The following is a 25,387-nucleotide window of genomic DNA, read 5'->3' as shown; positions in this document are numbered from 1 at the left end:
GCATGCGTGTTGGCAGTACAGACAGGCGTTGCAGGGGTACATGGCACCAACACCAGGACTACCCGTATTACCGCACGCATACGCAAGAGGGAGAGAGAGATCGGGGGAGGGGGGGGTCACGAAGAAAAGAAACACAAGGAGGCGGCTGCTGCCCACGTCAAAAGTTTCGGATGTAGTCGGAGCTCTCACACGCCTTGTATTCCGCCACCAAGCTCTCCACAACGTCTCTCGCGTCGCTGAACTCATCCAGGCTGTCCTTGGTTGGTCCGTACTTACGGTACTGGTCGAGGAAGACGCCGCGGCCGAAGAGCATGTCAAACTGCTTCAGCGTGCGGTGAAAGAGGGTGTGGATGCTCGTGTGGTTTGCCATCACGAGGCCGCTTACCCGGTGCCGCGTGTCTACGTATGGCGATTTCTTTGACAGAATGACCTGAATGGAGGCCGGTCCCCACGGAATGAACGTCGGTGACCGCTCGCGAATACGCTCGAGGGAGCGGTGCACCTGCGCTGGGTCGACGTCGCCCTGGATGAGGTTCAGGAGAGAGATGTAGCAGCCGCTCTTCATGGATGTCGACACCATCATGTTCTTTGGCATCAGCAGTCGGCGCATCACGTCGTGCACAGACGTCTTGCGCACCGAGGACTGAATGTTCGAGGTGTCGAGCGTGGTGGGGGTGTAACCGGTGCAAACAAAGTGGCACCGAGGCGTAGGGATGAGCGAGGCTAGCATGCTCATCAAATCGTTATTCATGTACCCTGGGTAGCGCAGTGTTGCCGTCGAGGCGGCCATGACGGTGCTGACGAGGCCGTTCATCTGCTCCACCGTGGGGGAGGCGATGTGGAGGTTGTCGGTGACGATTCGGTTCAGTGCAGTGTTGTCGAGGACGACGACGCAGTCGGCGTGCAGTGTCAGTCGTTTCACAGCCAGCAGGCTGTTGTACGGCTGGACAATCACGTCGCTCTCGCCACCACGAGACTGGTTCGGAAAGACGCTGTACGTCTGGATGAGCTTCTTGGGGAACTTGTCATTCAAGTTCTCGAGAAGATAGCTGCCCATGCCGCTACCCGTACCACCCGCAATGGAGTGCGTGAGAACAAATCCTTCGAGGCTGTCGCTGTTCTCGGCCTCTCGCTCGATCATGTCAAAGAGTGTCTCCTGCACCTGGTCGCCAAGCTCGTAGCCATGAGACCAGTTGTTGCCGGCGCCACCGCCTTCCTTGTGAATGAAGATGTTCTCGGTGTTGAAGAGCTTCTGCATCGAGCCGCGCTGTACCGCGTTGATCACGCGCGGCTCGAGGTCCACGAGTAACGCACGCGGGACGTAGTGATCGTCATCCGCCTGGTAGAAAAAGACATCCTTGCGATCCTCACCACCAACGGCGTACGGCTCCACGACGCCGTCAAGGCGGATGCCGTGTTCGAGGCAGAGCTGCCGCCAGAACTCGCTGCCAACCTGGTTGCCGCACTGGCCGGCCTGAATGGTGATGATCTCACGAGGCATATCGCAACCAGATAGGGAGGAGGGGAGGGGAGGGGAGGAGAAGGGCAGTACACACGCGCGGAGCGATACGGCTACTCTCTCTCTCTCTCTCTCTGTGTCTGCGAGTTTTGTAAGGAGGAGAAACTCTTCCTCTGCTCTCGTGTAAGTGGTAGCACTACCTAGGAGTTCTCACAGGGAGCGCCACTGGTCTTTAAGTACGGTCCTTCGTCTACCGCGCGCTGCCTGTGTGGGCTGTGTGTCTATGCCGTCGCTAGCTTGTCTGCCACTCTCTTCCCACGCATCGAGACAGCCATGAATGAAGGAGTCACACTGGCGTCTCCCTTGTGCCCCCTCTTTGAGCGTCTCACGGCCTGCCTTGCTGTTCTGTCCTTCTCTGCAGCTGCAGCCCTCTTTTCCTCTTGCTCTCACCCGTGGATTGTGTTTGGCTCCACGTGAGTGATATTTTGTGTCTCAGGCCTTGTATGGGGTAGGAGGCACTCGACGGCAGAACCACCACTCATCAGAGGTGCAGGTCAGAAGAGGTAGGCAGAGGCGTACGCACCCGTTACGGGGTGGCGTGTGTGTGTGTGTGTGTGTGTGTGGTGGTGGTGGTGGTGGTGGTGGTGCGCGCGCTGATGTCTCTCGATGCACTGTATACTTTTCTGTGCGTGTGTGTATAGGCCAAGCGGGGGTGGGTGGAGAATGGGGGAGAGAGGGAAGAGAACAAGAGAGCGCAGAGTTACGCTGAACTTTCATGTTACACCAGATACCGACGTCGTCACTGGCAGCCGTACCCTGAAGGTGGCCGATGTTGTGGGGGAGGGGGGGGGGTGGGAGGGCGGAGACGCCACAAAGCATTTGTTTTCTACTCATTTCGCAGCATCTGCCTAATGCATCGCCTCTTCACAAGTAGACTAGGACACCCCACCTGCCTCTCCGGTGTGCAGTGGTGCTGAACGTGTGTGTGCTTGTGCATGCGAGAGCAGCCGAAAAAGCGCGTGCTATACTGCCAGCTAACGCGACTGCCACCGCGCAGGCATTGTCGTCAAAGTCGTGTACAAAGAAGGACGGCAAGGGAAAAACCAGCGCTTGACGTCTGTCGTGGTGACGCCCCGCAAACATCCGCGCGTGAGTTGTTCGCTTGTCTACACTACGTTATTCAAGCTGTGTAGACAAGCGGTTTCCCGTACAGCAGCTTCGCCTCCTCCAGCGCTGCCATGTACTGCTCCTCCAAGGCGTAGAGCTTCACAAGGTTGCCGTCTTGCCGGAAGCTGTCCATCAGCCGACGCGCCTCGTGCCGGTCGTGACGCACCATCCCCTGCGTCTCCGAGACCTCGACGATTTGCTGGAGGAGGGCGGCAATGCTGAGGATAAGGGACTCACCGCGGCGACGCTCTTCCTGGCTCAGCCGCCGATACGCGGGGCCTGTTGTGCGGATGTAGCGTTGATGCTGGTCAAGCTGCGCTTGCTGACGAAGTCGCTCTGCAACCTTGACAGAGAAGCCGGGGATCAGCGGGACGGTAGTACAAGATCTACTCTCTCTGCCGCCAGCAGCGCCACTGGCAGACTCAGCAACCGCACTTTCACACATACGACGGAGTTCGCGCAGCGATACGCGTGAGAGCAACCATTGGAGCGAGTCATCTGCCAGGCACGTCGCGAGAGTTTCGCATCCACGGCGGCAAGTGCGCCGTGCGTCAAGGACAGGAAGCGTCCGTGTCATGCTTGAGCCCTGAGCATTGCACAAGGGTAGTGAGCTTGACGCACATAAAGATCGATCAAGTTCTCGCTGCGCACGCGCCGTCCATGACGCGGCGCACTCTCCACTTAATACATCCGAAGTTGCCTGAGAGAGCGTCGTCACCTGTTGCCGCTCCACACCATGCACGCGGGCGAGAAGGCAGTAAAGCTGCAGGCAGTTGATATGTCGTGTCCACACCTCCTCTCGGTCAATAGAATCTTGGGCCGATTGAAAGAGCTTGAGCAGCTCCCCATATGCGTCTTGGTAACGCCTTGAGGCACCTACAGAAATCTCCGCAACCGACATGTTCCATACGGAAGCGACGCAACGGAGCTCGTCTAGGCGGTCTACCAGCTGCTGCTGCTGCTGCTGCTGCTGGTCACGCCGCCGCCGCCGGTCTTCCGCGTTGCTTTCCACCGGTGCGTGCGCCTTACTGAGGTTGTCAATGAACACGTATCGTGTGCCCTCAGCTGTTAGCGTGCACCCCATCCAGGCAGCTAAGCGAAGCGCATAGACGAGCGGGAGAACGCGATTGACCCACGCCGTGCTTGTGGCAGAGAACGAGGTGTAGCACTGCTCCGCCGGGTGCTGAACACGGTTAGAGAGCAGCTTCTCGATGATGTCAAAGGCTCGGCGCACCTCTGCGGGAGGGGTGGAGACAGCAGACGCGTGCAGACACGTGATCAAGAGGGGCACCGACTGCAAACTTGTCTCCGCTGTGGCAGAAGCCTCGGCTGTGGCGAAGTTCATTTTGTGTGCGAGTAACGGAGAGAAGTGGGGGGAGGGAGGCGGTGAGGCGAGACAGGAAGCACCAAGTCCCTCCACACGATACGCTCCTTCGTTGGCGCCCCCCTTTTCTGCTGTTGAGCAGCGGCTGGGGGGCTTCGTTCCGGCAAAAAAGGGAAAATGCCCCTCGATGGAAAGGGAGGGGGCGGGGGACATCCACATCACCAGTCGAAATCATCCGTGTGGAGGAGAGTGGCAGACACGTAAAAAGGGGGGAGGGAAGGAGCAGGAGTGTAGTATGCGGAAGCAGCTGACACCAAGTTGAGGCGCCTCTGGTGGCAAAGTGCAGGGGGTGTGCCTACCACCTCCCTCTTTCTCCTGCCCTCACGGGCAGCTGCGATTCATCACTATGACTCCTCCCGCCTCCGCTTCACCACACAGACACACACAAATGAAGACAAGAGGTCCGGGGGAGAGAGCCGGAAGTGAGAAGGGAAGGAATAAAGGAAGAAGCGGGCGCGTCGCTACATCCCTCAACAGGCACACACCCACAGAGGTGCGCAGCCAGCAGCCGTGGTGGTGGTGAATGGGGTTCGTTCGTATGCAACTCCTCACTGCCCTGCTGCATCTCCGACTCTTTTAGTGGTACGTTGCATCAGCACGCGTCTTTGCGTGCTTGTGTCTGGGTGCTTTCACAAATGTGTTTGCCTGTGCCGACGCGCACATGTGCTTCAGTTCATTGGATGCTGGCGCTTCCACTGGATACGCATCTCTTTTGCACGAGAGACGAGGAAGGTGTATGGGTCGCGGCAGTCGTGGCGCAGCTTTCCGCTGCTCATCACGTAGCGTGCGTACCCTTTCCGCTCCTGCGGCGTCATGGGGGCCACAACAGCCGCCGCGCTTTTCGGTACGTCAACCTCCACTTGAAGAACTGGCAGAGAGGGCACCTCAGAGCAGGCGGGAGAGGGGACGCCAGCACTGCTGAGAGCCGTGTTGCTGGGGGTAGCCGAGAAGAGGCCCGGCCGAACGGCACCGGCCACGGCTGAAGACCTCGCTTCGGCGGGACACGTGCCGCACTCCGTCGGGCGCCGTGCGCTGCGCCGCCGCTTTTCTCGGTAGAAGCGCCACGGTGTCCACTGAAATCCACCAGTTACGCTGCTGACTGGCGCGGGGTGAGTGGCAGTCGTCGGCAATGGCAGCGGGCCTCCCGTGAAGGCCGGTGGCACCTCCACCCAATGCGCTTCCGGTGGCTGGAGCTCGTCCTCCTCCGCAGTTTTATCCTCGTCAGCGCCGCTTTCATCACCTCCGTCAGCGTCGCCGTTTCGACGCTGTGCAGCAGCGGTTGGGCCGCTCGGGGAGGCCTTGCGACCACCCTTGTTGAATGAGTGGCGCTGCCGCTTGCGCTGGATGCTGCTCTGGATGCGGCGGACCGCAAGGTCGTCCTCGTAACGGCACCACGCGCCGTGCACGTAGGCTTTGTCCTCGCACAATGCCTTTAGCAGCGGCAGGAGTGGCTCGGGACTGAGGAAGGGGGATAGTGCTGGACCACTGCTCACAGGCTGAGATGGCATGCTGCTTGTGCTCTTGACGTCCATAGCCTCGGTACCACTCCCGGGATCCCGCGCTTTGGCGAGGCACCGCTCCGATTCGGCGTCCCGCAGCAGCTCGGGAGGAAAAATACTGAGCAAGGTGTGGCACAGCTGGCGCTCCTGGGCATCGATGGCCGTCCGCGCCACCGCCTCCCACGCCTCGCTGTCTTCCTGCTTGGCACCGAACGCAGACAGTGCCGACGCAGAGGCGGGGTACGGTATCGTCAGGGTCTGTGGCGCCGTGGAGTGCGAGCGAGACCGACTGCTGCGAGCTTCGTAGAAGTGCACGTCGCCAAGCAGCTCCTCAGACTCCTCAAGCCTGCTCTCTGACGTGTCGCCGTCTCCGTCGCGGCGTGGCTTCTCTGGCAGCAGTGCTGCCGCATCCTCCGCTTTTTCCATCTTGGCGTGGCGAGTCAGCACGCCTGCCACGGTCGACAAGTTGTGCTCTGACTCCTCTCCCCCTCGTTTCGACTCGTCCTTCTGTTTGCTCAGCTCATCAGACACGTTTTGATTGCTGATGTGGGTGCTGGTGGCGCCGTGCTCCGCGAGGTCCGCCGGCAGGCTCGCCAGCAGGGTAGAGTCTTCAGCCGACATTGGCTTCACTTTGTGCATCGCGGTCGCCGGCGGCATGGCGGTGCCCCGCTCCTTCTTACTGCTGGGGTTGCCTTTGACCTTCAGGCTTGTAGCCGGCGTGCTTGTCGTGGTCGTGATGCTCGGCGAGCGTGTCGTGACTGCCGGTTCCTCCGCCAGCGAGTCTGTGTCGTCGGGTCCGTCCATGTGCACTATTGTTGCGTCCAGCTCAATGGCCGCCGCACTCGACGTCTACTGCTGCTCCAGCGTCGGCGCACTCAAGAATGGCAGAGGGCTGTCAGTGCACCTGCGATCGTCCTTGTCGATCACTGCTTTTTTTTTTTGTTATTGGCGAAGGCGAAGTCCTCCATGTGGGCATACGGCACGAGACACGACGCACGTGCTCTGCGAGGGTGAGCGGTGAGTGTAGAGAGAAGCTGAAGGCAAGATGGTTGGTGGGCGGGTGAGGGAGAGTGTACAGGCAGGCAAGCGAGTTGAGAATACGCACACATACGGCTTGGCAGCGAAGGAAACGCAGTGAGTGAGGCATTCGCAGACGTTGGAGCCACATGAGGACACAGACGGAGAGGGATAAAGAGGCGGCGAATGGCAAAAGGTGGGCTCAGAGCCGACCATGATCTACGCGCAGCAGGCGTGTCCGTGCGCATGGGGGGGGGGAGGGGCTAGCATGTTGCGAGACGCGAGGACAAAGCGCGCTAGGGAACATCGGTGAGCATATGAAATCAAGAAATAAGCGAAGCACGTATGCTATAACGTGAGGAGTGATTAAGCCACGGAAATACGTGCGAGGGAGAGCGCAAGCGACGAACAGTACCTTCGTTAACCTGATATCCACACATCCAAGACAGACCATTCAACACAGGCGCCGCACTGCATCAGGTTGCCGCAACGCGTGAGGCCTCAGTGAGGCTCTCGTTCAGAAGCTTGTTGACGGCGCACAGACGTTGTCGCTGCGGGATCGTTTTGGCGACCTCGATGTAGTCTTCGGCTCTGCACTGCGTTGTAGGAAACACGTCCGCGGCGCTGTCGCCAGCCCCATTCGGCGCCACCGTCAGGTTCAGCAGCTGCTGCACCACATGCAGGTGTCCGCACAGCGCCGCCAGATCCACGGCGGTGAGGCCGTACGAGTCCCGCGGGTACGGATCAGCGGCGCAGGTGACAAGGAGAAAGCGAACCACGTCAGCACGCCCGGAAAGAGCAGCCAGCATCAGCGGTGTGCGGCCGGTGGCTGGATGCACGGCGTTCACGAGGCGCTGCGCCCCGGGACGCCACGTCAGTAGCGAAGACGACGCCGACTGCGAGGAGGTGGTGAAGGTGTGTGTGCCTGTGGCACCAGCATCAGAAGAAGAAGCGACTGCCGACATGGGGGTTATGAAGAGTACCATGTGAATGATCGGCACGTCGGCGTTCCACACAGCTCGGTGCAGGATCGTGAACCCGTGCCGGTCCACCAGCGCCAACGAGGCCCCGCGACTGAGCAGCATTTGTGCCGTAGGGAGTCGGTTGAGGGTAACAGCCCACATCAGCAGCGATAGGCGGTACTGAGGATCCGTGTAGTTGACGTTGGACGGGGTGACGTCCTCCATCAGGGCGGAGAGGTTGCCTTGAATGACCATGTGGACGAGGTCCATAACCTGAAGCGACGGCGCTAGCAGCATCGGGGAGGGTGTGTGGTAAAAACAAAGCCTACATCTACAGAGAAGGCGAGGGTGGCCAGAAGGGCGGAGAGGGGGGGGAGGCGGCAGGAGAGCTTGGTGGTCCGCTGCGCGGTACGTTGTGTCTGCGTGTGCCTGTGTGTATGGGATGAAGTGCGGGCCTGCAGCCCGGTGACCTCTTCAAAGGGGGGCGGCGACGGCGGCATGGGCTCCGATGGACCGGCCAGTGATGGCGGTCAAGGAAGGAAGAGGGCGAGTAGGTCTGATGTGAGAGAGGCAGAACGGCAGCGAGCTGAGAGCGCTTAGATACCACCAGCGCATCCCACTAGGTGTGTCGTGATGCAAAGGGGAAGGATGGATGGCGCACGATACACACTCTGCATGGGGAAACGCGATCAGGAGGAGAGAGGCGCGTACGCACGGAGAGAAGGCAGTCTTTACGCCCATGCACACGCATTGTGGGTCGTTTTCAAGCGCGCAAGCGCACTATTTTCTTCGCTTGCTGCCAACCTCGTTTTCCTCTCCTTTCATACGCGCTGCGGCGTTGGTGCCCACTAAAAACCCTTCATGGTATTTCGCTTTCAAGTATGCGCTTTGCATGCGTTCATGTATGTATGTGCATCTGTCTGTCTGCCTGTCTGTGTCGCTCCTTCCTCATCGGCAGAGGGATTCTAGCGAAAAAAAAAATCGGTACAGAGCTCGTCCATCACAAGTTGGCCAACGCCATTGTCCCCCATGATCACACGGAGAGAGGAAGAGGGAGAGGGGGAGAGCGAACGTGCACTTGGGTAAGCGCAAAGCCCCGGCAGCACGCGAAACGGGTGAAGCATCAACGTCAGAGCACAACTAAGAAAAGGGAGAACAGAGCGAGTCGGTCAATGAATGCAACAACCACCTTCTATGAGAGTATGTAGCACCCACCCAGCCTGAAAGAGAGACGGGAGGGGAGGGAGCAGAAAGAGGCAGGCAGCACCGAAGAGAGTCGGACTCGACCACCAGATGAGCAGCCGCAGAGGGGGCGCATCATCAAAAGGTGTGCCATGGACCGTCTCCATCGCTGCCTTGCGCTCTTCTCTAGCCCCCCCCCCCCCCATACACACAACTACATCAAACGCAAAAAAAGGGGGATGGTCCTCAGTTTGCATCTCCGTATGTGCGTCTCTGCCCACAGTACATCGTCTCTTCTCCCCTCTGCAACTTGAGCAGTGCAGCCAAGGCACGCCTGCTGCCTCTTTGAAGAAATACTCTCCCGTGCGGTCCACCTCTGTCTGTCTGTCTGTCTCTCTCTCTCTGATTCTCTTTGTAGCTGAGTCCTGCCTAGGCGGTTTTCCTTGAACGATGCCGACCTTCAGGTAAGCCTCCATCCCCGTTACCACCCTCGCTCTTCCCAAACGCTGACGCTGCATGTGCACCCCCCCCCCCCCCCCACACCCACACGTAGGAAAGAAACACAGACCAAGCAGACGTCATTTTGTTGTCCCCTTTCTCCCAAAGCCCCCCTCCCTGATGATGCCGGCCAGCTGGGGAGAGGAGGAGGAGGGAGGGGGGGGGGGAGGCGTCTCTGTCTATGCCTCGAGTGTTCACAAGAAAAGGCTCTGATAACGTCTGTCTGTCTATGCAGCCTCCATCGAAAAGGCAAAGAAAAGGGGCCAAGGGAGGGAGGGAGGAGTGAGAACAACGGGGTCCCCACTCTACGCCTGTATACACTCACCCCCCACACACGTATACACATGAGCAAGTTCATGAGTTTATATATCTGTAGTGGTGGTGGTGGTGTGTTTGCTTTCCTCCCCTCACCCGCATTCAACAACTGCATGATGTCTCTTTCTCTCTGTGCGGGCGAGTAGACACAAGTGATGATGAAAAAGCGAGAGAAAGAGGTGGGCAGACGGCGCGCACTCACCCACTAACATCTGCCTCCTCTTCCCCTTCTACTCGTCAGTGTCAAAGACAAAGGAAATGCCCAGCGCCTCCTCGACCTCCGGCATTGGCACTGGCTTGCCCAGTGGTGTGTCCTGCTGTGTTTCGTGTGGCCGCTGTGCCCCTCCCACCACTGGTGGAGCCTCTTTCATGATGCCAGCGCCGAAGAGCGTCCGTTCAGGAGTGACAGCCAACACAGACTGACTTTTCTCCAGCTGTGCGGTGGCGACAGCAGCATCACAGGCCGAGGGTGATTGCTGTAGCGTCGCTGGCGTTGCCACTGAAGCACTGGTGTCTGTGGCAAGCGGATTTGTGGCCGCTAAAACACCATCATTGACGCCATCTGGGCTGTATGGGCGCTCGGCGGGCTGTTGCTCACCGAGTCGCTGCTCATTGGGCAAGGCGGAGAGTCGTGCGACAAACCGCGGCACCGCCTGCGTCGCCGAACGGCCGCCCGTAGCGACGGCCCCACTGCTACGACAGTGCCCATTTTGCAGGCACGATCTACCGACTACGGCTGCTGCTGCGGAGCGTGGCATCGCTGTGAAGGCATCCTGCCACGCCTCGAACTGGCAATACTGAGTGTAGCTGCAGCCATGGTGGGTGGCGGGAGTCTCGTTGCCTCCGACCCCCTCGACCATCGGCCGTGCCAGCATTGACCAGTGCAGAGGGGAAGTGGCCGCCGTAGCCGCAGTAGAGGCCGTGGGGTAGTTCATGCACGTCATTGCACTGGGGAGCTGCATCAGCGGGGACATCATTGCTTCACAGGTACCTCCAATGACGGCTCGGCTTGCATGCTGTGGCCGCATCTGGGTTGGCGCCGGCACTCGGTCGGCAGCCACGGCGGTGCCCGTACCCATGCCTCCGTATGGTGCACTGGTGATGCCCGGCGCTGGGAGGTCAACACGATGACCACAGTGAGTGCACCACGGCAGTATCGGCGGTGCCATCGTTGGCATGGTGACACCTGCTGCTGATGCTTGTGGTGGTGCCGCTACGCCGTGCATCCGAGTGTGCGGCGCGACGCTGGGGGGAGAGCCGGAAAACGACAGGGGAGGTTCCAGCACCGCAACTGTGGACGACCCACCAGGCGCACCTGGTGAAGCACCCCACCCCGTTGCTGAGCTTCCCGATAGGGACAAGGCACGAGGTTGACTGGCCGAGAGCCCCGGGGCCGTCTCAGCGTTGCCGAGTGACGTGAACGTTGGCGCTGCAGTGGCATGCGAGAGTGGGCTTCCACTGAGGGTACTGCAGTTTTGCTTGTTTCTTGGGTTATCGCAGTGCTGCTGATGCGGTGTCGGCCGAAGCGGCAGGGGTGGACGACGCGGACTTGGTGAGAGCTCGGTGGGTCGCTGGGCATCTGCGCACTGAGCCGTTGCTGCTAGCACTGGCGGGGCACTCGCGACGTGTGAGGTCGTCTCCTTCCCCCCCACTGCTACCTCTGTGGCTAGCGCCTGCTGATGAAGGGAGGACAGTCGCTGCTGCATTTCAAGGTGCGCCTGCTGCCGCTGCACCACCGCAGCTGACGGCGCAATGTGGATCTTGATGCCCGCTTCGATGGGGCTGATATCGGTGCCTTTGGTCAGTGACGACGCACTCTGAGGTACAACGCTGCGGAGGGACTCGTAGCAGCCGTCGTTGCGCAAGATGCACCGCAGGTCTTCCTCAATGGGGATCCTGCACGGCACGGTAGCGGAGTGCTGGACAAGGCGCAGAGTGTCGAGGTCGATTTTCAGTCGCGCCTCACGTGGCATCTCGTTGAGCGCCTCGCTTACCCACTGCTGCCGCTGTTCCTCCAGTACCTTTGCCCGCGTCGTCGGGTCATCTTCGCCGTCGATGAATACGTAGTCGAACATGTGCAATGCTCTGCGCCACTTGCGGAGTTGAATGTCCCACTGGCGCTTGCTGCCATTGACGATCTCCGGCGGTGAAAGCGGGAGGATGCCACCGCTCCTCAGCAGCGGATCGTGCGCGATGAGCCGCTTCATGTTGGTGTACCCGTCCGTGACGTACCCAAACTGAATCTGTTTCTCGCGCTGCCTGCGACGGCGGTCCTCGTCGGGGGAGTTTCCAGGCGGCAGCGGCTTGCGCGGACGAGTATTGCCGCCAACGCGAGAGGCCCTGGGGTTCGAGGACACAGTTCGCTCCCGCCACTCATTGGAGGCGCCACTGCCACTTCCGCTGCCGCAACGCCCGCCATCCCCTTGCTGGTCGTATGCGCCACAGCTTGGGCTCGCGTGCTGCTGTTGCTTCTGCTGGTGGCGTCGTTGAGGCGCATGAAAAAGCTCCCGAGGCTGCAAGGATGGCGGGCGACAGTCACTCGGTGGTGCGCCGGTGTGTTGGTGATCCCCCTGCCGCTGCTGGGACGCAAAGAGGGATACAGCGTCGCTGGGGAAGCACGGCGCTGGCGACAGCGATTGGCTGTCCTTTAGAAGCACCCCAAAGGTTTCTGGTGTTTTCTCAAGAAACATCTGAACGTAGCTGCCATCGCCGCCACCCCGCGGCGCGCGCAGCGGCGTCGTAAGACGCTGCTGTTGTTCCTGCCGCTGCATTTGAGGGGCCGATTCCGCGCTGCGTGCTCAGCGAAGCGGGAAGGCGGATAGGAAAAGAAAGGAGGAGGTCTAAGATCTATGAAAGGTGCGATGCCACTCAGCAATAAAGCCAAATAAACAACAAACAAAATACACACACACACGCACACACACACGTGCGTGCTGGTTGCTGCTCGGTTGAGCGTCTTCGCTTCCGTCGTTTTTCTGGTAAGCACACCGTGTAACGCGTTTGTGTGTAAAATCTAGCTGTGTAAGAGAAGGGTAGATTTGTGAGAGTCTGGTTGGGTATGTACGTCTATGAGGATTTCTGGATGATGATGATGATGGTGCGCCTACTCGTGCGCGCGCAATGAAAATTCGCACCGAATGACACGGTGGTGCGAAAGCGATGGTGGAGGGCGTGCAGTGGTAGCGGTGCCGCAGGTCTCTTTGTAGTCAAGCCGTACGGCGCAGGAAGGTGGCAGCATTGGTGTAAGTTGTGAGGGGAAGGAGGGGAGGTGTTCCACCGGGTGAATACAGAGTGGGCGAGAGAGGAACGGAGAGGAGGGGGGGAGGGCAGAGAAGAAAGCCACGGTCCAGTTCGAAGTAATCAGCACCAGCCGCGGCAACGTTGCGAAGGAGGACCGGGGAAAGGGGAAAAGGGGTGCGCAGCTTTCGCTTAGTCAAGCAAAACATCACCCCTTTTTGTCGGCATTCCTCTTCTGTGCCTGAACATCCCAAATGCATGTAGCACCGCACAGCGGAGGGGAGTGGCTGTGTGAAGCATTCGAACCGCGCGAGGAGGCAGTGCACCTCGAGGTTCGAGAACAGCAGCAGGAGTCGCTTCGCTCATGATCTCCGTTCCTCTTCGCTCTCTTTTAGTTCCCCATACAGAGAAGGAAGAGAGCGAGGAATACGACGACACTGCCATCATAACTGGAGCGTACCTGCACACCCACACCCACGCACAGTTGCTCATGTACAAACATGCCTGCGGATGCGTGGTGTGTGCGCCTTTGCATTTTTGCTTCCGCTTTCTCATTCATTGGTTCCGTCAACTTCGTTTTCTGTTCGACACTTTATAGTGAGCAAGGCAAAAAGGAGGACCATGAACAGACAGAGTGTACGCACACCGTGGCATCTGCTCCTTTTGCTGCTCTTCTTGCGAAGGTGTTTCGTTGCTTCGCTGTGCTGGGGCACGTGTGCGAGAGAGCGTGGGGGTGGTGTGCCAGGGAGTTCAGAAGACTGAGCGGTGAGAGGGGGAAGGAGGCGGGGCGTTAGTGCGGAGGAGGGGGAGGGGAGGGGGACACCTATTACGGAAGAGCAACAGTGGAGAGCCATTCAAGGACCGTTCAGCCCATTCCCTCTCCGCCCCCCTTTGCGCGTCCCACTACGCCCGCTTCTCACCGAGGTCGTCTACTACACCCACGCCAACACGTGCGAAACGATGCAGGATGACGTCGGCAGAGAAGATTCCCCACGCAGAGACCAAAGACGAGGAGAATAAGCTCGAGTGCAACGAAAGGGGCGTAGGTACCCCTAGTAGGCCCCCGTGCGTGACTGTGCATATACTCTCCAGCACATAGGCGGGAAGAGTAGGCGGCCGAAAACCGACACGCACGCAGAGACACGGAGAGGTGTGCGGGGCCGCAACCTCCACGCCAGGGCTCCCCCCACCAAAGAGAAATAAAAAAGACATTCTCCCCCCTTTTCCCTGCCTCCGCTGCCTCCCTTCTCACCAGCGGCAACCGCACCCCTCCTCCCCCGAAGAGCTCGATGACTACTGTTGCTTCTGACAGGCTGAGAGAGGCAGGCGGACCGGCACACACACACACACACACACGCATCAGTACACGCATTCACACCCAGTCTTGGGTTTGGGGGGGGGGGGGAGGAGAAAGAGAAAGATAAAAACAAAGATGAGAGCCTCAAGAGATAATCAAACAACAGAAGCGAGAGAGGAAAGAGGGTAGAGGGAGAGTGAGACATCCGGGCAAAAAGGGGTAACGATCACGACCGTCGCCAAGCAAAGGATGGGGGGGGGGGCAGGAAGTGGAAAGCGGAGGAAAGGTTTGGGGTGGGGGGGGGGGAGGGGATGTGAGCGTGTGTCTCTACAAAAGCGTCGGGTATGCACAGACATACGCGGCGGCACACAATAGATCCCTTCCAATCACTCACTTGCACAGTCAGGCAGGCTAAACCTATCTTCTGCACCCAACCCGCCCCCATCCTTAGTCCTCTTCGCGCTCATGAGGCTAGTCGATGCTTTCCTTCGTTCCCTGGTCTTCTCTCTGTTTCGTCTAACCTCGGTCTACGTCACAGGCCCTCTTCTTTATAGCTGGCCGCAAGCGGATACGCGCACGGGCTTGGAGGTGGAGCCGCTGCGGCTGCCGACGCCCTCCATCGCCTTGACGACTTCGTAGCCTTCCAAGACCTGGCCAAAGACAACGTGCTTGCCGTCCAGCCAGCTCGTGGGCGCCGTGCACAGGAAGAACTGAGAGCCGTTCGTGTTGGGACCGGCATTGGCCATCGACAGCGTTCCCGGGCCGAAGTGTTTGCCGGCCTTGCCAGCGAAGGATTCATCATTAAATTTATTACCGTAGATGGACTTGCCGCCAGTGCCGTTACCAGCAGTAAAGTCGCCACCCTGGCACATGAACTCTGGGATCACACGGTGAAACGGGCAGCCAGAGTAGCCGAAGCCCTTCTCACCGGTGCACAGCGCGCGGAAGTTTTCGGCCGTCTTGGGGACGGCGTCGGCGAAGAGCTCCATAGTCACGCGGCCAGCGGACTGCCCACCGATTTCGATGTCCATCCAAACCTTGGGGTTGGAGGAGACGGTGGGGTAGTGCGGCTTGTAGGACATTAGGCTTGAAGGGAGAGGAGGGTCAGTGTGTTCAACCGAGCGAAGATAGAAAGGGGAAGGAGACTGAGAAAGCGCGAAGGAATCCTATGTGAATTTACGTGGATATCGCAGTTGGAGCATATAAAATAATGTGGAGGCAAAGGGAGGAGGGGACAGGGTGAGGAAGGGGGAAGTGAACGACACACACACACACACACACACACACACACACACGCACAACACGCCACTATCGATATCCAGCTACGCACAAGACGGCAGCTTGATTGAAGATACAGCATCCATGCCTACTCACATCTTCCCTCAAGATGCGTTTGCGCACGTCTCGCAGAGAGTCTTTACAAGCGGGGATATGCGCGCGTGTGTTCAGCATGCAGGTGCTTCACTCTGCAGCCCTCTTCCCCCCCACCCAAACACGTCTGTCTGCACGCGCTAAAAAGCAACGGCGGCAGAGATGTGAGGGGCGCATTTGCGATAGAAACGACGATAACGCCCTCCTACTGATTCTTCTTTACATCTCCTGCAGCTGCGGACGGATGCGCCGCGCCGGATTCCGAGCCCTTCAAGGCTGTCGCAGCACTTGCCCGTTGACCGGCAGCCCGAGGGCTGCTGTCGCGGTTACCACGGCCTCCACTACCGGCGATGACCCGCTGCGAGCGCGCCGATGCGGGGGCAGTGCTAGCACCGAATAGCACGACACCCCAACTCGACAGAGCAAACCCAGCGCAGCTCAGCACCAGCAGGTCGAGTCGACGCACCCCGGCAAACGGCGCCTCGAAGGGGGTGAGCGGGCCGTTGGGGTGAAGACGGACACCGGCGTCGCCTGCGGGACTATCGAAGGAGCCGGCAATGGCGGCCAGCACGCCGGCCAAGGTCCTCAGCACCGCCCACCCGAGGTCTTCATACGAGAGTGATTTGCCAGCATGCGCCGACACAGTGCCGCAAGTGCCTGGCTCGCTACTGCCTTCCTTGGCAGCAGCACGACTCACCTCACGGCGCACCCCATTAAAATCAGACGCTGCTGCGCCAGAGACGGCGGTGGCGCTGTCGGTGTACTCTACCTCGGCCGGGTACGTCAGGGGCTTCTGCTTTCGCTGGTGTCCCGCCGCAGCGTCGGGAGAGAAGGAGCGCTGTTGCTCCAGCAGTCCTGTCAGACCCATGCATCCGTAGAAGAGAATGTACATGAGTCCACAAGTCAGCAGCAACGCACAGCCGACCGTCATTTTTACGCCAGACTTGTAGCCGAAGAGAAACAGTGCAAGACAACTGAGATGCAAAATGTGGGAAAGCACGACGAGCATGTACTCGGCCCCGCCTGACTCGGTGAAGACGACACCGTCGTTGTGCTCCTGCGTCTCCTCTCGTACCTCCACGAAGCTGTGGCGCACCCCGCATTGTGACCACAGGTAGACTGCGGTGAGAGCCACCATGAAGGTCGAGTAGGTCTCGAGGCTGATCCGACAGAGCGTCTTGGAGTCGACCATGGCGATCAGCACCGACCCATACACCCACGCAAAGTAGGGCCCTTCTGTGCATGTGGCGTTGGACCAGAAGAGTGGCGTGTGAAGGGGGAGGGAGGCGGGAGAGGGGAGCGTTGTAAGGGGGAGAGTGTGTGGTGGCGGGGGGGGGGTGAGGCGAAAAGGGGGCGATTGAAAATACGAGAACACGCGGCACACAGGGGAGGGAGGAAAGCACAAAAGAGAGGAGTCACAGTGAAGAAGACGTGTTGGTGGCGGGCGGTCGTCATCGCCATCGCTGTCATCCGCACCCCCCCCCCCCCTGGCCCATGCATGAACACAGTCACACTCTCCCCCCTCTCTCTGTCGCTGGGGAGAAGAAGGGCACAGAGACGCGCATGCAGAGGTCACGCGCTTTCAATTTCCTCTGTTCTGAGGGACTAAACGCTACAGTACATACTGCGTCATTTTTTTGGTGTTGTCGTCTCTTTACTGCTCCTTGGCTTGCGTAAAATAGAGGCCTGTGCTCCGCAGCAAAGACGCCGGCAGAGACGCCCAGTGCGGTGCCACGCAGGCCCGGAGCTCGATCGTCAGCGATCCCCAAGGATGCCTTCCTCACAAGAACAGCGGCATTCGTCTCGCGGCCACGCCGAGGCGGGCAGCGGGCAAAGCGAAAGGGCACGATCGCCTTCCTGAGAAACACACTGACGCCTTACGAAAGTTGCGCTTGCGGCTTGTTGTCGGGGGTGTCCTCAGTACCCTTGATCTGCTTAAACACGATGGACACCGGCGAGTCGAGCTCAACCACTGCCATCTTGTAGTCTGGCAAGCTCTTGATCTCGCCCACTTCGTTCTTGAAGCGCCGCCCGCGCATGTTGCGTACGCGGATTCGGACGACGTTGTCGATGTTGTAGATATTCTTGAGGTAGTTCACAAGCTCCTGCTTCGACATGTCCTGCGGGATGTGAAAGATGGGTCGCGTCGTCTCGTTGTTCAGGACGCTATCCAGTACCAGCCGCACTTCGACATCGGGGAAGTAGCGGCTGAAGAAGTAGGGGAAGTACTCCGGCGACCGCCGCAGGCCCGTCTGCGGTGGCCGCTGGTGTGGCCATCCCCACTCCTCCGCCTTGCGGTTGACAACGCCTATCTTGCCGGCAATCGGGTTCCAGATGCGCGAGCGACCGTAGTAGTTGTTCACCGCCGGCTCTGGGAATGGCCTTGGATCGGGTATGACGTTGTGATCGTACTCCCACGTCTTCCATCCCTTGTGGAGGCGACCCATGCGGGAGCGCCACAGGTTGATACCCTGGTTCACCAGCGGGCGGTAGAACCGGCCTCGCTTTGCCGTGAGGAGGGACGAAGTCGCCGTAGAGGAGCTGCTGCCGCCTACAACATCAGAAGATCGCGTTCTAGAGGCGGCGATTGCGGTGGTGACCCTCGCCACGATGCACGAGATGGTGTGGGGACTGCTAAGGTGCTTCATGTCGAGTGAAATACAGCGGCGTGTGTGTGTGTGTGTGTGTGTGGGTGCCCGTTGCGGCATTCTTTTCACAGTGGTCAGAGGTGGAGTAACCCAACCAAAGAGAAGGAGAGAGTCGGTCAAGTCGAAGTGGAGGCGGCTAATCAACGGCGTGAGGGATAGAGAAAGGGAGGGATGGGGGAAACCCGTGTCACGCCTATCAAGCTAGTGCTCTACGCAGTAGATGTGTGGTGGTTGCTGACATCATGCTTGAGGGAGTTGTTGACCGCTTCTCACTCCCCTCTCCGTAAGAGCACATAGCAACACCACCAAAGGGTGAACGAGGCCACATTGGCGGCTAATGCACCGCTCCCCCCCCCCCAAAAAAAAAACAATGGGAGGAAAGAGCAGCGATGTCTTCATTCAGCACACACACACACACACACACACACACACACACACACACGCATTCCCCAATCATCTCGTGCGGCTACAGCGCGTTGTTTGTCATCAAGTGGGAAAGGACTTCCAAGGTGGCCTTCTGCTTTGCGAGGGTCGCTTCTTGGACGTCATGCAGCTGCCGCTGCGCTGCGTCGAGCTTTGTCTGTAGCCGAGTGACCTGCTCCTTGGCGCTCGCGTGCTCGCTGGAAAGATGCTGGTGAGACTCGTACAGGCGCACCAGCTGCTGCCGTGCGATTGTAAGGGTGTGCACCAGCATCTTCTTCTCCAGTTGATGCTGGTGGGACTCGGCGTTGCGGGTGGCGAGCAGCTCGGAAAGCTCACGTTGCTTCCGCTCTAAGTCTGGCACCTGCTCTGCCTGCTGCTGCGTCATCGCCCTACGCCGTTCCCTCGCGTCGGCCAGTTCTTGCTGCAGACGCTCCACCATCGCCCGCGCCGCCTCTAGCTGTCCGCGCATCGACGCATGCTCCTCCGTCGCGCGCGTCTGTTGCACTGTGAGCGCCTCCACAGTGTCCTCGAGCTCGACAATGCGGTGGCGCTTCTCGTTCAGCTTCGCGTGTGCCTCCGCCTCTAGCGCATCCAAGGCGGCGTCCTTCTTCTCCATGTCGGCTCGCAATGTGTGCAGCGTGCGCAGCAAATTGTCCCGCTCCTGAACTGCTACCCCAGAAGTAGAGCGGAGGGCTGCTAGCGCCTCCTTCTCCCCCTCCAGCGCCTCGACGTGGCTGAGCAGACGCGTGTTCTCCGCCGCCATGGACTGCTGGGTGCAAGTTGCAACATGCAAGGCAGCCGCCACGCGATGGAGCTGCGCCTCAACACGCGCGCACGCGTTCCTCCAGTACCTCGTTAGGGTATCGTTGGCATCCACACCAGTCACCTGCCTCAGCGCATCGGAAGCAGCTCCGCATGCCGCTGCTGCTGCTGCGCGGCTACTGTCCTCACCCTGGATCTCACGTAGAGAGTCTGTGGTGGGGGTCGACACCAGGGCACTGTCATCTGCAGCTGCCCTCTCCACCCTCAGCTGTGTCCGCGCCCTCTTGTCGTCCTTCTCGTCGGCATCTTCTTGTGCACAGGTGGCCTTGTTGTCGCTGCTATCGCCGCTGAGCTCGAGTAGCTCCAGTTGCGGGGCTGCCACGCCTGTGAGTGTCGGAGACGGGACAGGAGCCAGCGACAGCGGTGGCGCCTCGGGGCGGGCAGGCGACTTGCATGTCGGCGGAAGCGGTGGCAAGTGAGCTGCGCCGTGCTTCCCCATGACAGCACTGTGCACCTCGGACGCAGCATGACGCATAGCGTCCTCGTACGCGCTCACCTGCGTTCTCCACATGGCCTGCTGCTCTCGCAGTGCCTCCTCTGCCCACTGCCGACCTCGGTCCGCTTCGCGCAGCGCCTCGACGTGGAGGCGCACGGCTGCGTTGCAGAACGAATGGCAGAGCTGCACAGCTGTGGTCGCCGCCGCGGCTTCCAGCGAGCGCCGTTTCTCCGCCTCGGCGAGCAGCAGTTCGGTTCGCGCAGCCCCGTGGCGCCGCTGCATAACAGCACTGCCCCGCATCGCCTGCATCTCCGCCTCCATAGCGTGTGTCTGCCGCTCGAGCGTAGCAAGCTGTGCGGACTTCACAGTGACCGTCTGCTGGACGTGTAGGTTCTCTTCCGCGGCACGTGCCAGGCGTTCCTCCCACGCTCCCGCTGCCTCCGCCAACGCTTCGACACTGTGCTGCTCTGCCGCCTCCAGCCGTCGCCCCCACTCTGCTTTGACAAAATCGACGGCCCGATTCAGTTGAGCCTGCTGCTTGCGCTGAAGAATTGTCGCCTCCTCGCTCCGCCGCGCCAGCTCGTCCTTTAGCGCCGATACCTGACTGCGGAGTTGCTGCTGCCGCTGCTGCGCCTCGCGCTGCCCTTCAACGTACTGGGTCCGGGTGAGGTCGAGGTGTCGACGCAGATCGCTGATAGTCGTGTTACGCAGCGCCAGTTGTGCCTGCAACTGCTCCACCTTTGCCGCTAGCTTGGCATCGCACGACACTGTCGCTAGTGTCTCTGTGCCCTGCTCCGTGCAGGTCCCACGGGACACCTGCTTCGGCTTCCACCGAAGCGCCACGGCTGAGGCGGTTCCCACAAGAGGAGACAGAAGGTCGTGAGTTGCCCAATCCTTGGCGGTGACAGGTGTGACGGCTCCACCGTCTGTGGTGGTGGCAACGCTGAGGCCCTTTGAGCCACTCTCGCCGTCGCCGTCGCGATGTTCACATTGACCATGCGTTGTTGCGGCAGGCGGTGAGACGTCGCTGGTATCGGTAACCCCGGCGGGGGAAGGGTATCCCAGAAGAGCAGCCAGATCGGCACTTTTGCCTCCAGATGGCATCAGCTGCTCCGTTAATGGGGTTGCAGAAGGCGTGCGAGAAGCTTCCGTGGTGGGCGTCACTGACGTGGGCTCGAAGCGGAGCTTGCGCATATGCGGGGTTGCTGTGGTAGATGGCGACACTGATGTCTGCGGCTTGCGCTCAGGAGCGTGCTCTTGCGGTGTCGATGGCGACACTGCAGACGGAAAGGAAGCAGTGACGGAGAGCGGCGAGGTCGCGTAAGATAAGGCGTTTGACGACAAGCGACGGCGCAGAGACGCGCGGCGCGGCTTCGCGGCGGCGGCCCACTGTCCATGTCGCAGTGGCGCCCTTTTCTTGCCCGGGGTGCCAGCAGCAACGACGCTTTCTTCATCCATCTCTGAGGCCTTTTGGGGTGCTGGCACCCCTGTTGAATACGGTGGTGCTTGCGGATCCTGCTTCGCTTGGGGCGCCGAGGTGGGTGCAACAGCTGCACGATGGCCGTGGCGAGGCGACTCCTGTGGCGAGGAAGAGGAGGATGAGGTAACGCGGCTACGTCGATGCGATAAGCTGCGCGTTCGATGCCTGCTACTGGTGCGACGGTGGCTGCGATTGCGGTACTGCTTCTTTGGTTCCTCAAACGAGGCTGATGATTGCGATCGAGACGAGGACGAGGACGACCTTCGCAGGTGTGGAAGTGGTTTTCTCAGCAGTCGTGCAAACGCATCGCTAACGGGTGTGTCTTCATCGAGTCTCTCCGCCCCTGCCTGTGGGCTCTTGTCTGCATTGCACCGCAATGCGTGAGGTGACGCATCTGCCACGGCAACCGTAACGCCGACTGCGTTTGCCTCCTCCCCTTGCAGGCCCTCCTGCTCCTGAGACTGGCGCTGCTGGCGAAGGGCCTGCAAGGGGTCCACGCCGTAGGAGACACCATTCACAACGAGCAGACGCGGGAAGTACGATAGGAGCCGCTCCACATAGCCTGTAGTGACCGGAGAGCTGCAAGCGGCGCCGCTGACTCGGCTGTTGCCTTGCCCACTAGCAGCACAGCTGCTGCCCTCTACTCTGCCTCCGCTCGCCCCCTGCATGACAGAGCCTGGGGAAAGGCAACATGGGTTCTCCTTGATAGGCCAATAGTCCGGTACGCCGCCCTGGCTGTCGTTGAGGGACGCGTTCGTTGTGGCGGACGGAGAAAAAGCGCCGCCGTCTACTGCTGCCGTCGTCATGGACGATGGCGACTCCAGCCGCAGCTCCTGCAGATGCGCTCTATGAGGCGTGAGGGCGTCGATGACCTCGTCCAGCGTCGCGATACGGTTGGCGCACAGGTCCACATAGGTGAGCGGCGCGTGCGCAGGTACGGAGCGCAGCCCTACTACATCGCTGATGCTGTTGAAGCCGAGGGAAAGCCATTGCAGCGAGGCGAGAGAGCCAAAGGCAGTCGGACCAAGGCGAGTCAGCCGGTTGCTGGAAAGGTTCAGGCGCTCGAGACGTCCAAGCCCGTCCCAGCACCCTAGCGGTATCTCTCGTAGCTCATTCGCGCTCAAGTCAAGTTCCACCAAGTGCCGCAGCGTGCGCAGACAGCCGCTCTCGAGCACCTTGATGCTGTTCATGTGAACGCTAAGGAAGCGCAATGACAGCATGTCCGGCAGGTGCTGGATGTGGCGCAGAGAGAGGAGGCCACGGCCACAGAGAAAGAGGGAGCGTGTTTGCCGCAACTCGCGGAGGTCCTTTTCATCTTTCACATTCGTGGCAGATGCAGCACGCCGTGAGTGCTGCGGTAGCGGCTGGAGTCGTCGAGTGCTTTGCCGCGGCGCAGAGCCGTTGCCCCTGTCACGCATCGATCTTGGAGCAGTGGTACTGCCACCGCTATGGGGATGGCGGTGCTCGCTGTTTTTGTCGGCAGCCGCCTCTCCCTCCACAATGGTGGTGATAACCGTCGTGGTGGAGAGAGGACCGTGCACGATACTTTGACGTGGTGGTAGCGGGGTGGAGAAGGTGGCGAGCGCAGCCGGGGTGGCTGCACGACTCGGCGAGGTAGACAGCTTCCGCGGAGAGATGTGGTACGGGTGTGACTTCATTTGAGTTCGAGTCTCTGGCGAGGAAACACATAAAACAGAGGAGAACGATGACGGTGCGGAGGACAGCGATTTCTGTGGGACGATTGCCACGGCTTCGATGCTGTCGCGAGCCTTCTATGTTTTATTCTGTAAGCAGCGAGTGATTGTATCAGACTCTATGTGGGGAGGGAGGGGGGTGCGTCTATCGCCCGTACACGAATGTGTGCGTGTCTCGCTCTTTGTGTCGCAGATGAGTTAAGTGGTGATCTTCTACCCACTGTGTCGGTCGCCTCTGGTCAGCGCACGCCTCCCCGCTACACGCATACCTCTAGACAACTACACGCTGCAGCACCAGCGGCACGATGAACAAAGGAGAGGATCGACCCGGCGCAGGGTATCTACTCGACGTGGCAGAAGCTGAAGTAGCGATGAGAGTCGTGGAAAGAGGAGAGCGGAGAGCGAAGTGAGAGACCCCACATCACATGTACGCGCAGCTGTGCTCGTGTACCTGTGTTCCCCCCTCCCTCGACTACTCGACGTGCAGCTCTGTTGGTCGACTATTCCAGTGGTGGCCAATTTTTCGGCCTCTTTTTCTGGTGCCAAGTTGAGGTGTGGGGGAGAGAGAAGGGAGAAAGGAGTGACAATGGTGGTGGCGGTGGTGGTGGTGGTGCGGGGGAGCACGTGTGACACATAATATGCGCGTGTGGGTGTGCCCGATCCGTTTGCATTCACCAGAAAGCTGTCATTGGTGCGCGCACCCACATAATATCCACAACACTTACACTGATTTCGCCTCGGTCACGGATGGTCGTGCAGCGTATCACCACGCGCTCATCCCACCACGCGGGGTGAGGCACGCTTGCCCACCTGCGACGCAACCGCACAGAGAATGAGGAGGGACGAAGAAGCGAAGGAATAAACGGCACCCGCGCAGGACTTGGAGCGACGGCCATCATGGATGCACCGGATATATGGAGGGAAGGCAGGAGGGCGAGAGGGAAGTAATACGGCTTCCAATCCATCGTCGCTCTTCTCCACTAGTGTTAGCCGACCATGGAGCGCTTCCGCCCGCGCGCGCGCACTGCCTCCAATCGGCGCAGCGCCTCTTCTCCCTTTTTCGGGTCGGCGGCGCTGCGATAGCCTTCAAGAATAACGTCACTGGCAAAGGCGGAGAGGTACGGGTGGGTTGACACGATGGCGCGCTCCAGCACGTATAGATCCACTGCGCGCTCCACCGCGCTGCACTTGTCCGAGATAAGCCCAAAGTCGAGAACAACAATGTCCTCCGCCGTTGGCAACACCGGTGCACTCGACATCGGGGAAGTTGCCCCGTCCGTGCTCCGTGTCACCACCGCAAACCCGTCGCATGTGCAGATGAAGTTAGAGGTGGTGAGGTCGCCGTGGACGATGTTCGCGTTGTGCAACTGCGCCACCACAACGCCAATGCTTTGCAGTAGGGCCGCAGTCACCGGCGACGGGGCAGCGTTGACCAACACCGATGGCGACGGCGTGAGCTGCTGCTGCTGCTGCTGCGCAGAAGAGCTCTTACCCTGCAATGTCTGCTGCGTAAAGGTGGCATGCTCGATGTCGAGCGCCTCTTTCACGGTCGGGCCAGCCTCGTAGGACATGATAAGAAACGTATTGATGTAGTCGGCACCCAGCAGACGCGGTGCACGGATGCCCTTCTTTACACAGCGCTCCAGAGCGCGCGCCTCTCGACGCGTACGTTGGGAACGTAGACGCTTATCGAGGCTTGGGTTCCGGTACCGCTTTACAAAGCGGTGCTTGCATAAAGCTGGTGCGCCGTAGAAATTGCAGTGGTACACCTTCGACTCCGCACCTTGGAAGATGAGGCTGCCCAGTTCGATGGAGTCCACGCTCCACCCTGGCGCCGACTCTACCTGCACGTTGCTGAATGACATTCTCGCCGTGTGAATTACCCTTGTGTGTGTGTGTGTGTGGTGGGAAAGGGTGGTGGATGAAGAGCAACGGCAGAAGGGAGTCTCGCGAAAACGCAAGCAAACACACACGCACGAGCTCCCTACGGAGCTGACAGCGCCTTCGTACTTCTTTGTGCTCGAGCGTGCGTATGTTAGCTACGGTAGGCGTGCGGGGTGGGGGACGCCAGGGAAAGACACCGGAGAAGAAGAAGGGTAAGGGAAGAGAGAAGCTGAAAAGAAAGCCAGATAGAATACGCGTGCGTGCACGTGTGTACTACTCTGTATTGCATCGCCGCGAGTAGATTGTAGGCGCATACGCGCGTAGGAATGTGTTTGTGTAGGACGGGAGGTGGTGGAGGAGGGGTGGGGTGGGGGTTTTTGCATGGAAGGAGTGAGAAGGTCGATAATTTTTTATCGGCAGTTTTTCAGCGGAAATGGTAGAGTAGGGGGAGGGAAAGAGAATGAACGAGAGGTGTTAGACAGGGCTGGCAGATATCCACAAACACATACTCCCCATACAGGGGTAGAGGAGCGAAAGTCGTGTGAGGGACCTCTCACCCGGCCACCAGCGGGACGGCTGTGCAGACATGCACATGAGTGCCTGGGGAGCACC

At 59.8% G+C, this 25,387-nt stretch overlaps 10 protein-coding genes across 10 annotated transcripts; all 10 read right to left on the bottom strand.

Moving 5' to 3' along the window:
- Positions 1-157: 157 nt before the first annotated feature.
- On the bottom strand, positions 158-1,501 carry LBRM_25_0840 (gamma-tubulin; the record flags this gene model as incomplete). Its single annotated transcript, XM_001565539.1, has 1 exon — positions 158-1,501. The coding sequence occupies one exon, from the start codon at positions 1,499-1,501 to the stop codon at positions 158-160; it is 1,344 nt and encodes a 447-aa protein (XP_001565589.1).
- Positions 1,502-2,639: 1,138 nt separating this feature from the next.
- LBRM_25_0830 (conserved hypothetical protein) lies at positions 2,640-3,971 on the bottom strand (the record flags this gene model as incomplete). Its single annotated transcript, XM_001565538.1, has 1 exon — positions 2,640-3,971. One exon carries the CDS (start codon positions 3,969-3,971, stop codon positions 2,640-2,642), a length of 1,332 nt encoding a protein of 443 aa, XP_001565588.1.
- Positions 3,972-4,678: 707 nt separating this feature from the next.
- Positions 4,679-6,313, bottom strand: LBRM_25_0820 (conserved hypothetical protein; the record flags this gene model as incomplete). The annotated part of the gene is made up of 1 exon (XM_001565537.1): positions 4,679-6,313. One exon carries the CDS (start codon positions 6,311-6,313, stop codon positions 4,679-4,681), a length of 1,635 nt encoding a protein of 544 aa, XP_001565587.1.
- Positions 6,314-7,002: 689 nt separating this feature from the next.
- Positions 7,003-7,785, bottom strand: LBRM_25_0810 (conserved hypothetical protein; the record flags this gene model as incomplete). The annotated part of the gene is made up of 1 exon (XM_001565536.1): positions 7,003-7,785. One exon carries the CDS (start codon positions 7,783-7,785, stop codon positions 7,003-7,005), a length of 783 nt encoding a protein of 260 aa, XP_001565586.1.
- Positions 7,786-9,713: 1,928 nt separating this feature from the next.
- On the bottom strand, positions 9,714-12,254 carry LBRM_25_0800 (conserved hypothetical protein; the record flags this gene model as incomplete). Its single annotated transcript, XM_001565535.2, has 1 exon — positions 9,714-12,254. One exon carries the CDS (start codon positions 12,252-12,254, stop codon positions 9,714-9,716), a length of 2,541 nt encoding a protein of 846 aa, XP_001565585.1.
- Positions 12,255-14,565: 2,311 nt separating this feature from the next.
- On the bottom strand, positions 14,566-15,099 carry LBRM_25_0790 (cyclophilin a; the record flags this gene model as incomplete). The annotated part of the gene is made up of 1 exon (XM_001565534.2): positions 14,566-15,099. The coding sequence occupies one exon, from the start codon at positions 15,097-15,099 to the stop codon at positions 14,566-14,568; it is 534 nt and encodes a 177-aa protein (XP_001565584.2).
- Positions 15,100-15,593: 494 nt separating this feature from the next.
- On the bottom strand, positions 15,594-16,580 carry LBRM_25_0780 (hypothetical protein, unknown function; the record flags this gene model as incomplete). Its single annotated transcript, XM_001565533.1, has 1 exon — positions 15,594-16,580. The coding sequence occupies one exon, from the start codon at positions 16,578-16,580 to the stop codon at positions 15,594-15,596; it is 987 nt and encodes a 328-aa protein (XP_001565583.1).
- Positions 16,581-17,265: 685 nt separating this feature from the next.
- On the bottom strand, positions 17,266-18,036 carry LBRM_25_0770 (conserved hypothetical protein; the record flags this gene model as incomplete). Its single annotated transcript, XM_001565532.1, has 1 exon — positions 17,266-18,036. The coding sequence occupies one exon, from the start codon at positions 18,034-18,036 to the stop codon at positions 17,266-17,268; it is 771 nt and encodes a 256-aa protein (XP_001565582.1).
- A 466-nt stretch (positions 18,037-18,502) lies between these two features.
- Positions 18,503-22,417, bottom strand: LBRM_25_0760 (conserved hypothetical protein; the record flags this gene model as incomplete). Its single annotated transcript, XM_001565531.1, has 1 exon — positions 18,503-22,417. One exon carries the CDS (start codon positions 22,415-22,417, stop codon positions 18,503-18,505), a length of 3,915 nt encoding a protein of 1,304 aa, XP_001565581.1.
- Positions 22,418-23,877: 1,460 nt separating this feature from the next.
- LBRM_25_0750 (putative protein kinase) lies at positions 23,878-24,756 on the bottom strand (the record flags this gene model as incomplete). Its single annotated transcript, XM_001565530.1, has 1 exon — positions 23,878-24,756. One exon carries the CDS (start codon positions 24,754-24,756, stop codon positions 23,878-23,880), a length of 879 nt encoding a protein of 292 aa, XP_001565580.1.
- Between the last annotated feature and the right edge of the window lie 631 nt (positions 24,757-25,387).

The sequence above is a fragment of the Leishmania braziliensis genome, chromosome 25 (assembly GCF_000002845.2).
Source record: "Leishmania braziliensis MHOM/BR/75/M2904 complete genome, chromosome 25".
Classification (NCBI taxonomy): Eukaryota; Euglenozoa; class Kinetoplastea; order Trypanosomatida; family Trypanosomatidae; genus Leishmania; species Leishmania braziliensis.
This window is presented reverse-complemented; position numbering and strand designations above follow the sequence as displayed.